The sequence below is a fragment of the Salmo salar genome, chromosome 28, assembly GCF_965601325.2.
Source record: "Salmo salar chromosome 28, fSalSal1, whole genome shotgun sequence".
Lineage (NCBI taxonomy): Eukaryota > Metazoa > Chordata > Actinopteri > Salmoniformes > Salmonidae > Salmo > Salmo salar.
The window spans coordinates 19,265,477-19,278,499 of NC_138318.1; the positions used below are offsets into that span (position 1 = coordinate 19,265,477).

General features: G+C 43.0%; 1 protein-coding gene across 2 annotated transcripts in view; it reads right to left on the reverse strand.

Annotated features, from left to right (window-relative positions):
- ttyh2 (tweety family member 2) overlaps nt 1-13,023 on the reverse strand; it is a 116,741-nt gene that overhangs the window by 29,792 nt on the left and 73,926 nt on the right. For both annotated transcript variants that reach the window (XM_014179816.3, XM_014179817.3), the window contains exon 6: nt 3,232-3,304. In XM_014179816.3, coding sequence (XP_014035291.1) covers nt 3,232-3,304 — 73 coding nt within the window. The remainder of the gene's footprint in view (nt 1-3,231; nt 3,305-13,023) is intronic.

Genomic DNA, 13,023 nt, shown 5'->3' on the forward strand with positions numbered 1-13,023 from the left:
AAAAATTTGACTGTCAGCAAATATAACTAAAGTTTACCCTATTCATCTATGACACTACCATTCAAAAGTTTGGGGTCACTTAGAAACTTCCTTGTTTTGAAAGAAAAGCACATTTTTGTCCATTAAAATGACATAAAATTGATCAGAAATACAGTGTAGACATTGTTAATGTTGTAAATGACTATTGTAGCTGGAAACGGCAGATCTTTTTATGGTATATCTACATAGGCCCATTATCAGCAACCATCACTCCTGTGTTCCAATGGCACGTTGTGTTAGCTAATCCAAGCTTATCATTTTAAAAGGCTAATTGATCATTAAAAAACCCTTTTGCAATTATGTTAGCACAGCTGAAAACTGTTGTTTTGATTAAAGAAGCAATAAAACTGGCCTTCTTTAGACTAGTTGAGTATCTGGAGCATCAGCATTTGTGGGTTTAATTACAGGCTCAAAATGGCCAGAAACAAATAACTTTCTTCTGAAACTCGTCAGTCTATTCTTGTTCTGAGAAATTAAGACTATTCCATGCGAGAAATTGGCAAGAAACTGAAGATCTCGTACAATGCTGTGAACTACTACCTCCACAGAACAGCACAAACTGGCTCTAACCAGAATAGAAAGAGGAGTGGGAGGCCCCGGTGCACAACTGAGCAAGAGGACAAGTACATTAAGGTGTCTAGTTTGAGAAACAGACGCCTCACAAGTCCTCAACTCACAGCTTCATTAAATAGTACCAGTAAAACACCAGTCTCAACATCAACAGTGAAGAGGCGACTTCGGGATGCTGGCCTTCAAGGCAGAGTTCCTCTGTCCAGTGTCTGTGTTCTTTTGCCCATCTAAATCTTTTCTTTTTATTGGCCAGTCTTTGCAACTCTGCCTAGAAGGCCAGCATCCCGGAGTCGCCTCTTCACTGTTGACGTTGAGACTGGTGTTTTGCGGGTACTACTTAATGAAGTATAGCAATTTAAATGATCCTTCAAGTGCAGTTCGCAAAAAACAAAAACCACCCCAGGAAAGGAAGATCCAGAGTTACCTTTGCTGCAGAGGATAAGTTCATTAGAGTTAACTGCCCCTCAGATTGTAGCCCAAATAAATGCTTCAGAGTTCAAGTAACAGACACATCTCAACATCAATTGTTTAGAGGAGACTGTGTGAATCAGGCCTTCATGGTCGAATTGCTGCAAAGAAACCACTACTAAAGGACACCAATAATAAGAAGAGACTTGCTTGGGCCAAGAAACACAAGCAATAGATATTGTACAGGTGGAAATCTGTCCGTGTAAGGGCTATTTGACCAAGGAGAGTAATAGAGTGCTGCATCAGATGACCTGGCCTTCACAATCACCCGACCTCAACCCAATTGAGATGGTTTGGGATGAGTTGGACCACAGAGTGAAGGAAAAGCAGCCAACAAGTGCTCAGCATATGTGGGAACTCCTTCAAGACTGTTGGAAAAGCAATTCCTCATGAAGCTGGTTGAGTGAATGCCAAGAGTGTGCAAAGCTGTCATCAAGGCAAAGGGTGGCTACTTTGAAGAATCTAAAATCTAAAATACATTTTGATTTGTTTAACACTATTTTGGTTACTACATGATTCCATGTGTGTTACAGTAAAAATAAAGAAAAACTCTTGAATGAGTAGTTGTATCCAAACTTTTGACTGGTACTGTGTATATATATATATCCACATATATATACAGTAAAAAAGTAAAGTATTCAGTCCCCTTGATCTTTTCCACGTTTTGTTTCGTTATAGCCTTATTCTAAAATTGATTAAATAGAAAAATGTCCTAATCAATCTACACCCAATACCCCATAATGACAAAGCAACAACAGGTTTTTAGACATTTTTGAAAACAGAAATACCTTATTTACATAAGTATTCAGACCCTTTGCTATGAGACTCGAAATTGAACTCAAGTGCATCCTGTTTCCATTGATCTTCCTTGAGATGTTTCTACAACTTGATTGGAGTCCACCTGTGTTAAATTCAATTCATTGGACACCTGTCTATATAAGGTCATTTATCAGAGGAAAAACCAAGCCATGAGGTCGAAGGAATTGTCCGTAGAGTTCCGAGACAGGATTGTGTCGAGGCACAGATCTGGGGAAGGGTACCAAAAAATGTCTGCAGCATTGAAGGTCCCCAAGAACACAGCGGCCTCCATCATTTTTAAATGGAAGATGTTTGGAACCACCAAGATTCTTCCTAGAGCTGGCCGCCCGGCCATGGGGTAGATCTTCTTTGGCTATACTCAGCCTTGTCTCAGGGTAGTAAGTTGGTGGTTGAAGATATCCCTCTAGTGGTTTGGGGCTGTGCTTTGGCGAAGTGGGTGGGGTTATATTCTTTCTGGTTGGCTCTGTCCGGGGGTATTGTCGGACGGGGCTACAGTGTCTCCCGACTCCTCCTGTCTCAGGCTCCAGTATTTATGCTGCAATAGTTTGTGTCGAGGGGCTAGTGTACAGTCTGTTATATCTGGAGTATTTCTCCTGTCTTATCCGGTGTCCAGTGTGAATTTAAGTATGCTCCCTCTAATTCTCTCTCTCTCCCTCTCCCTCCCCTCCCGGAGGACCTGAGCCCTGGGTCCATGCCTCAGTACTACCTGGCCTGATGACTACTTGCTGTCCCCAGTCCACCTGGTTGTGCTGCTGCTCCAGTTTCAACTGTTCTGCCTCTGGCTATGAAATCCTGACCTTTTCACAGGACGTGCTACCTTGTCCCGGACCTGCTGTTTTCGACTCTCTCTCTCTACCGCACCTGCTGTTTCTAACTCTGAATGCTCGGCTATGAAAAGCCAACTGACATTTACTCATGAGGTGCTGACCTGTTGCACCCTCTACAACCACTGTGATTATTATTATTATTTGACCCTGCTGGTCATCTATGAACATTTGAACATCTTGGCCATGTACTGTTATAATCTCAACCCGGCACAGCCAGAAGAGGACTGGCTACCCCTCAGAGCCTGGTTCCTCTCTAGGTTTCTTCCTTGGTTCCTGCATTTCTAGGGAGTTTTTCCTTGTCACCGTTCTTCTACATCTGCATTGCTTGCGGTTTGGGGTTTTAGGCTGGGTTTCTGTATAACACTTTGTGACATCGGCTAATGTAAAAATGGCTTTATAAATAAATTTGATAATAAAATGTGGAAAAAGTCAAGGGGTCTGAATACTTTCCGAATGCACTGTATACGGTTCCATTTGGGACACAGGCCTTGGAGTCACAGTCACTCACCACAGCTGTGGCAAGGTCAACTCCCAGAGACGCCCAGCTCAGGATCAACGTCAGCACCCCAAACACCATCATCCTGCAGGGACACACAGAGAGACAGAATTGTGGGTATTATAACACTGTTAATAACACACTAGAATAACTATAACACTGGCCACAAAACATTAGAAATCTGTGGTCATCAAGGATGTCATTATCTGAGTAGACTGTCATTCTGCCTCGTCAGTCATACAACAAAAAGGTCAAAGGTCCTCTCTCTGGAGACTGAGAATGCTCTGTAGTGAACAGTGTATGAACAGGAGGAGAGATGTCAGGGTGCGTCATCTCTGTTGTCCTCCAGTCGATAACAGCCTCTTTACGAGTACATGATGCAGGCAATGGAACGTTCATCCTTCCTGCTCTCTTCTAACCATCCCCCCTGTGGACAGACATGCATTGCTTTCGAGCGAGTGACATCACCAATTGAATACTGCTCTACATGCACCGCTAGCTAGCTAGCTATTTCACATCATCTATATATGCATGCAAGGGGATCAATACTCATTGGGTCCAATCATAAATTACCACAATATTTCCAAGAAAAGGAAGTTAACTAGTGTTGAGTTGTCCAGCCACCTCTCTGTAACGGTCATCGTATATAGTGGACCAAGGCGCAGCGGGTTGAGTGCTCATTTTAACTTTTATTAGAACACTTAATAACAAAACAACAAAACGAACGCGCGAACAGTAATGCAGGCTACACACACACAGCAGTGCAAAAACAACTTCCCACAAATGACAGGTGAAAACAGGGCTACCTAAGTATGACTCCCAATCAGCAACAACGATGTACAGCTGTTCCTGATTGAGAGCCATACCAGGCCAACACAAAGAAATACACAACATAGACAGAGCATAGAAATACAAAACATAGAACATAACCAAAGACCCCGGAATACTCTAAACAAACACCCATCTACATAAACACATATCCCAACAAACCCCGAACCACATAAAACAAACACCCCCCTGCCACGTCCTGACCAAACTACAATAACAAATAACCCCCTTACTGGTCAGGACGTGACACTCTCTCATCACATTCAATATGAATGTGTGCAGTAAGTGGTTAGGAATACGATGAGCCTATTTGTCTCTCAGATCCGTGTGTGAGTGTATGTCTGTATGTGTGTGCGTGTGTGTGTGGGGTGCATCATTCAGGTCATAACACATCACAGCTCTTCCACTAATCCAATTCACAACTGGCAGCATAATTGGCTTTGTGAGTTCCCACCGCTGTACGACCCTTCTCTCTCTCACACACCTGTCCTCTCGCTTCCTGTGTTTGCATTGACATGTGAGAAGAGAAGCCAGGGTCTTTGTCTGTCAGGACAGTTTGTGAGCACAGTCAGAATGATAAAGGAGTTAATTATTAACAGTAGTAGTATTATTTGTGAGTTGAGAATATGCAGCTTTGACAGCCATATACTGTATATCCCATGAGAAAACTTGAATATATGTGCAATAAAATCCATAATCAATGGTCTTCCTCAAGAACATAACAGCGGTGTGTGTTCTCTGATTTGTGGGTGTGTGCTTGCACACATGTGTGGGCTCTGGGGGGCTACCCAGGCTGTGTGTGTGTATGACCTCTGGGAACTACGGTGGGTGGTTGAAGTCCGTCGTGTGGAAGGATAGGTGCCCGCTCTGCCCTACTGTACTGTAAGTGCTTAATGAGTGGTTATGTGGGTCCACTGGGCCATGGAGGCCTCAATTAAAGTGAGCGAGAGACAGAGAGAGTGTGTGTGTGTGTGTGTGTGTGTGTGTGTGTGTGTGTGTGTGTGTGTGTGTGTGTGTGTGTGTGTGTGTGTGTCCCCCAGTCGGCAGGAATAATAACCCAGCGTGCCTTTATTGAACACACAACACTACACCACTCCACGTAAGGACAGGCCACCCCGGGCCGCCAAGTCAGCTGCAAATCAAGCAAGCTACCATTGGCTTTTGTGCTCAGGCAGGCAGATCACTGATCTATGAGAAGGAGCAGGGACTGGGGGCAGTGGCAGATGAAGCCTGGGTGGTTCATTACATGCACAGACAGATACATAAACAACAAGACATAAACATAAAGCCTGATGCACACACAAACCAACACAGAGAGAGGGCAGCTCTGGGTTGTGTCCTAATGGTACCCTATTCTCTATATAGTGCATAGGGCTGGGCAGGCACGGTTATTTGAATATTCAAATATCTGAACGGATGTCAGTATTCAAATTTTAACAATGAAATGGCGTTGTCTCAGTTAAATAAAATAATATATGTGACATGGCTACACACAAGTATATACCATGACATTTGAAATTCTTAATTTACTAAAACAACAAACTTTTGAATCTAGTTTTTATGACGTGTGCCCCAATTAATCCCCCAAATTCTCCAAGTTTCAGCATCATTGTAAAGCCCTAGTTATTTTGCTGCTTTGACATAGTAATTTATGAAGATTATTATTTGTCATGTGATTAGTGATTAATTTACATCTGTCCCTCATTTTACGGTAAACCCTGTTACGTGAACTGAACTCTCGTTTTAACATGGTTAAACTATTTTAAAAACATCTAATAGTCAAATCATAGAGAAAAGCAGGTGAGCTGGTTGTACACAGCAAATTCCCCAGTGTGAAATTAACACTGAAAGTGTGGACTTGTATAGATATTGAATATTGTTGAATTAACACACTGCTAAGTATAAAGCTTTTGCTACAATTTGAATATTTCCCAGAATGCCTTGCCTTTCGCATGAATTGTAGAGTTACCATGACTGAATTTGTTAGTGACTGAGACATGCTCGTTGCATACATCCAGTTTCAGTCCAAAGACTTCAAGTGAATATGTTATCATTAAAATTTGAATATTTAAAGGCCTTGAACAGTCATTCTGATTCCCATGTAAAATAGCGAAAAACATCACAATAATATTTCTGGGGATTGATATGCTCCAAAATTTTGAAAATGTACAAACAGGCTGAGTGGGTGGGGAGCCTATATTCATGAGCTCGCCTTGACTGACAGCTCTTTGAAACTCCTATTTAAAGAAACTTGGATGTAATGAGCAGTGTTGCAGTAAAATACTCTCAAGCAAATTTGTAGTGATACGTTTTATACCGGAGCATGCATCAAAACCGCTAAGCAGTTTACTTCGAAGCAGTGTGCCGATGCTTGTATCACTTTATCAGACGCAAGTGATCAATAACGTCCGAAGCTTCGCTTTGTTGAACAACCATCTGATTGGTTTGCTATTGGTTTCAGTAGAAGACAAAAAGGCTACCCTGTGCACGCACTACGTTGTGTGCGACGTCATCTATAATAATTTGGCTGTTGTAAATTATTTTGACCAGCAGGTGCCACTGGTGTACAATGTGTTGATCAAAGCCACACGTAAATAACCTATTATTGACAAATTTGTCTGGAAATGCTCAATACTTCATGAAGCTTCGTTTTCCCATCACTACAAAATTGGTGATACACAAAGCAACTCAAACATTGAAATTGCATTAATGATATATATATATTTTTATACATCTCCCGTTTGGCATGTCTCTTGTGATGCGGTTCAAAGCAGCACTGACGGATGTTTTGAACTACTTCCCCTCTTTTGTTCCATGCTGGCTGAAGACCTAGCTAGCCGGTAACTAGCTAACACTAGACACAGATGAAAGGGGAAAAATATAAGTACCTTTGCCATAGATGAATAGGGTAAACTTTATTATATTTGCTGACACCCTACAGTCAAATGTTGGGCTTAACCTTTACTGGTTGAGTGCTTTGCTACGTCCCTAGTTTTTATTTCTATTTTCTATTTTTATTTAACCTTTATTTAACTAGGCATTTAACTTGTTTAGTCCTCTCGAAGTGCTTGTGATATAAAACGCCAAATATTCATAAACTTGCATGCACCAAGACCATGTAATTATAATAAAATACTGTTAAATACCAATATTACAGTAGCATTTACTTTCTTAGAGTATTGTGCTTTATCTTTGCTCTGATATTACAGTCATTTACAGGACACTGGTGGCAAGTTACTGTGAATATTACAGTAACGTACTTGGCACTAGTCAGAGATGGGCAAAGATACATCATTGGTACGTTGTTACAAATATACTGCTCAAAAAATAAAGGGAACACTTAAACAACACAATGTAACTCCAAGTCAATCATACTTCTGTGAAATCAAACTGTCCACTTAGGAAGCAACACTGATTGACAATAACTTTCACATGCTGTTGTGCAAATGGAATAGACAACAGGTGGAAATTATAGGCAATTAGCAAGACACCCCCAATAAAGGAGTGGTTCTGCAGGGGGTTACCACAGACCACTTCTCAGTTCCTATGCTTCCTGGCTGATGTTTTGGTCACTTTTGAATGCTGGCGGTGCTTTCACTCTAGTGGTAGCATGAGACGGAGTCTACAACCCACACAAGTGGCTCAGGTAGTGCAGCTCATCCAGGATGGCACATCAATGCCAGCTGTGGCAAGAAGGTTTGCTGTGTCTGTCAGCGTAGTGTCCAGAGCATGGAGGCGCTACCAGGAGACAGGCCAGTATATCAGGCGACGTGGAGGAGGCCGTAGGAGGGCAACAACCCAGCAGCAGGACCGCTACCTCCGCCTTTGTGCAAGGAGGAGCAGGAGGAGCACTGCCAGAGCCCTGCAAAATGACCTCCAGCAGGCCACAAATGTAGATGTGTCTGCTCAAACGGTCAGAAACAGACTCCATGAGGGTGGTATGAGGGCCCGACGTCCACAGGTGGGGGTTGTGCTTACAGCCCAACACCGTGCAGGATGTTTGGCATTTGCCAGAGAACACCAAGATTGGCAAATTCGTCACTGGCGCCCTGTGCTCTTCACAGATGAAAGCAGGTTCACACTGAGCACATGTGACAGACGTGACAGAGTCTGGAGACGCCGTGGAGAACGTTCTGCTGCCTGCAACATCCTCCAGCATGACCGGTTTGGCGGTGGGTCAGTCATGGTGTGGGGTGGCATTTCTTTGGGGGGCCGCACAGCCCTCCATGTGCTCGCCAGAGGTAGCCTGACTGCCATTAGGTACCGAGATGAGATCCTCAGACCCCTTGTGAGACCATATGCTGGTGCGGTTGGCCCTGGGTTCCTCCTAATGCAAGACAATGATAGACCTCATGTGGCTGGAGTGTGTCAGCAGTTCCTGCAAGAGGAAGGCATTGATGCTATGGACTGGCCCGCCCGTTCCCCAGACCTGAATCCAATTGAGTACATCTGGGACATCATGTCTCGCTCCATCCACCAACACCACATTGCACCACAGACTGTCCAGGAGTTGGCGGATGCTTTAGTCCAGGTCTGGGAGGAGATCCCTCAGGAGACCATCCGCCACCTCATCAGGAGCATGCCCAGGCGTTGTAGGGAGGCCATACAGGCACGTGGAGGCCACACACACTACTGAGCCTCATTTTGACTTGTTTTAAGGACATTACATCAAAGTTGGATCAGCCTGTAGTATGGTTTTCCACTTTAATTTTGAGTGTGACTCCAAATCCAGACCTCCATGGGTTGATATATTGGATTTCCATTTATTATTTTTGTGTGATTTTGTTGTCAGCACATTCAACTATGTAAAGAAAAAAGTATTTAATAAGATTATTTAATTCATTCAGATCTAGGATATGTTATTTTAGTGTTCCCTTTATTTTTTTCAGCAGTGTATAAAATACCTTGAAGATCAATTTGTCCTTAACTACAACAACATTTTTAGTAACAGTTACAGAAATGTTTTACTTGCTATGACTGTGATATGTGTTTGTTTTATCAACCTTAGTTTAATTTAACATTTACATTTTGGTCATTTAGCAGACGGTATTGTCCAGATCAACTTAAAGTCAGTGCATTAACCTGAGGTAGATAAAAAAGAAAATATCACAGTCATAGCAAGCAAAAAGATTATGTTACCATTACCGAGAATGTTGTTTTAGTTAAACGGGCTACTTGAAAGTTTATTTTTGTATTACAAAATACTAAATACATGTATTCTAATTATAATTTTGCAAAATACATAAATTGTAGTTCTGGCTAGTGAATTACAAAATAGTACTGAATTACAAAACAAAGCATCCTGAAGCATTGAACATTTTCAGCAAATTGTTTGAAAATAGGTTCATTACTTGAGGCTTTAGTCAACACATTAGTGGCACCTGGTGGTCAAAAGAATTTAGAACAGCTAAATTACTATAGATGATGTCACACATGCCATAACGCGTGCGCAGTGTAGCATTTTTGTCTGGAGCGCTGGACCTCTGGTATCAAACGTAACGTCACTACAAAATAAGTATTGAAATGGTTGAAATACCTACAGTATATCAAATACATGTAACAGAAATACTGCCCCTTGTTGGCACTAGCTGCCTGCAGTGTATATCTCCAACAGTTTACTAACCACTGTGCTTCCAGTAATGCTCTGTAAATGATAGAAATACAGCATGTTGCTGTAGTCAGGTTTTCCAGTAATATGATGGCAATTTGTGTTTCAGCAAAGGTCCTGTAAATCTAGAGTAATTTACTAGCTACTGTGCTGCCAGTAATTTACTGTAAAAAAGACCTGATATTTTTTTACAGTGTAGACAAGGACGCTGAGTGCAGCAAGATAGCCTCAACAAGCCTAGCTAGCTAGCTAACATCTGGCTTTCTTAGCTAGCTTCTTTACATCAAGTTGATGCAGTAAAGACATGCACAGATAACCTATGGCATTTACAAGTTTTACTAACTAGCGTGAGTCAGGGCTGTTTTTTCTCTCTCTCCCTCCCGTGTCACACACACCACAGGAGGGAGAGAGAGGGTCTGCGGTCCTTTATGGGTTCACGGTCAAACGACCACCCCTCATCACTGTCAAACTCTCCCTAAAACACTTCTGAGAGCAGGCCTTTCTAATCGACCTGGCCCGGGTATCCTGAAAGGATATTGACCTCATCCCGTCAATAGAGGATGCCTGGTTGTTCTTTAAAAGTGCTTCCCTCACCATCTTAAATATGCATGCCCCATTCAAAAAAAATTGAACTATGAACAGATATAGCCCTTGGTTCACTCCAGACTTGAATGCCCTTGACCAGCACAAAAACATCGTGTGGCGTACTGCACTAGCATCGAATAGTCCCCGCGATATGCAACTTTTCAGGGAAGTTAGGAACCAATATACACAGTCAGATTCAAACAGAAATTTGCATCCTGCAGCACTAATTCCAAAAAGTTATTGGACACTGTAAAGTCCATGGAGAATAAGAGCACCTCCTCCCAGCTGCCCACTGCACTGAGGCTAGGAAACACTGTCACCACCGATAAATCCACGATAATCGAAAATTTCAATAAGCATTTCTCTACGGCTGGCCATGCTTTCCACCTGGCTACCCCAACCCCGGCCAACAGCTCTGCACCCCGTGCAGCAACTAGCCCAAGCCCCCCCAGCTTCTCCTTCACCCAAATCCAGACAGCAGATGTTCTGAAAGAGCTGCAAAATCTGGATCCCTACAAATCAGCAGGGCTAGACAATCTGGACCCTCTCTTCCTAGAATTATCCGCCGCCATTGTTGCAACCCCTATTACTAGTCTGTTCAACCTCTCTTTCGTATCGTCTGAGATACCTAAAGATTGGAAAGCGGCCACGGTCATCCCCCTCTTCAATGGGGGAGACACTCTAGACCCAAACTGTTACAGACTTATATCCATCCTGCCATGCCTTTCTAAAGTCTTCGAAAGCCAAGTGAATAAACAGATCATCGACCATTTCGAATCCCACCGTACCTTCTTCTCTATGCAATCTGGTTTCCGAGCTGGTCTCAAGGTCCTAAACGATAACATAACTGCCATCGATAAAAGACAGTATTGTTCAGCCGTCTTCATCGACCTGGCCAGGGCTTTCGACTCTGTCAATCACCGTATTCTTATTGGTAGACTCAACAGCCTTGGTTTCTCTAATGACTGCCTCGCCTGGTTCACTAACTACTTCTCAGATAGAGTTTAGTGTGTCAAATCGGAGGGCCTGTTGTCCGTTCCTCTGGCAGTCTCTATGGCCACAGGGTTCACTTCTCGGGCCGACTCTTTTTTCTGTTTATATCAATGATGTCGCTCTTGCTGCAGGTGATTACTTGATCCACCTCTACGCAGACGACACCATTCTGTATACATCTGGCCCTTCTTTGGACACTGTATTAACAAACCTCCAAACAAGCTTCAACGCCATACAACACTCCTTCCGTGTCCTCCAACTGCTCTTAAATGCTAATAAAACAAAATGCATGCTCTTCAACCGATCGCTGCCCGCACCCGCCCGCCCGACTAGCATCACTACTCTGGACTGTTCTGACTTAGAATATGTGGACAACTACAAATGCCTAGGTGTCTGGCTAGACTGTAAACTCTCCTTTCAGACTCATATTAAGCATCTCCAATCCAAAATGAATGTAATTTAAAAAATAGCCTCCAACACTCTACTCAGCAAATTGGATGCAGTCTATCACAGTGCCATCCGTTTTGTCACCAAAGCCCCATATACTACCCACCACTGTGACATGGATGCTCTCGTTGGCTGGTCCTCACTACATATTCGTCGCCAAACCCACTGGCTCCAGGTCATCTATAAGTCTTTGCTAGGTAAAGCTCCGCCTTATCTCAGCTCACTGGTCACCATAGCAACACCCACCCGTAGCACGAGCTCCAGCAGGTATATTTCACTGGTCATCCCCAAAGCCAACACCTCCTTTGGCCGCCTTTCCTTCCAGTTCTCTGCTGCCAATGACTGGAACGAATTGCAAAAATCACTGAAGTTGGAGACTTATATCTCCCTCACTAACTTTAAGCATCAGCTGTCAGAGCAGCTTACCGATCGCTGCAACTGTACACAGCCCGTCTGTAAATAGCCCATCCAACCAACTATCTACCTCATCCCCATATTTGTTTTTGTTTTTCTGCTCTTTTGCACACCAGTATTTCTACTTGCACATCCTCATCTGCACATCTATCACTCCAGTGTTAATTGCTCAATTGTAATTACTTTGCCACTATGGCCTATTTATTGCCTTACTTCCTTACTTCATTTGCACAGGCTGTATACAGATTTTTCTATTGTGTTATTGACTGTACATTTGTTTATTCCATGTGTAACTCTGTGTTGTTGTTTTTGTCACACTGCTTTGCTTTATCTCTGCCAGGTCGCAGTTGTAAATGACAACTTGTTCTCAACTGGCCTACCTGGTTAAATAAAGGTGAAATAATAAAATGTACAAATGAAAAACCACCATCCCCGCCCTGCTGCATTGCGTACTGTGTCTTCTGAGTCTGGCAGGCTGCGCAGCAAACAAGTGGCCAAGTTTAAACAAAGTTACAAAAAACATGTTTTTAGACTATCCGGACATCCGAAAAAAAATCATGATATTATTCGAATAGTAAAATTATTTAAAATGCACTACTATTATTTCACTACGTATATAGGAAATAGGGTGCCATTTGGGATGTTCTGCACAGCTAGGCCCCACAAACATAGGTGTTGTGTGCTACCTAAAGTTCTCCTCTCTCTATCCCCGGGCACCAAGAATGGGGTTGACGCCCACAAGAACCTCAGTTCACACATCATAAACCCCACAAGCAGGCCTTCACAACTATAATTCATCTCAAATGTGTAAAACGCCCAGCCTAGTGGAATGGAATGAATCGAAACTCCCCTGGGAGGCCTGACTCACTGACTCATATAAGTGTGTGTGTGTGTTAAGGGGGTGTTGGTTGAGGATATAATATAAGCCT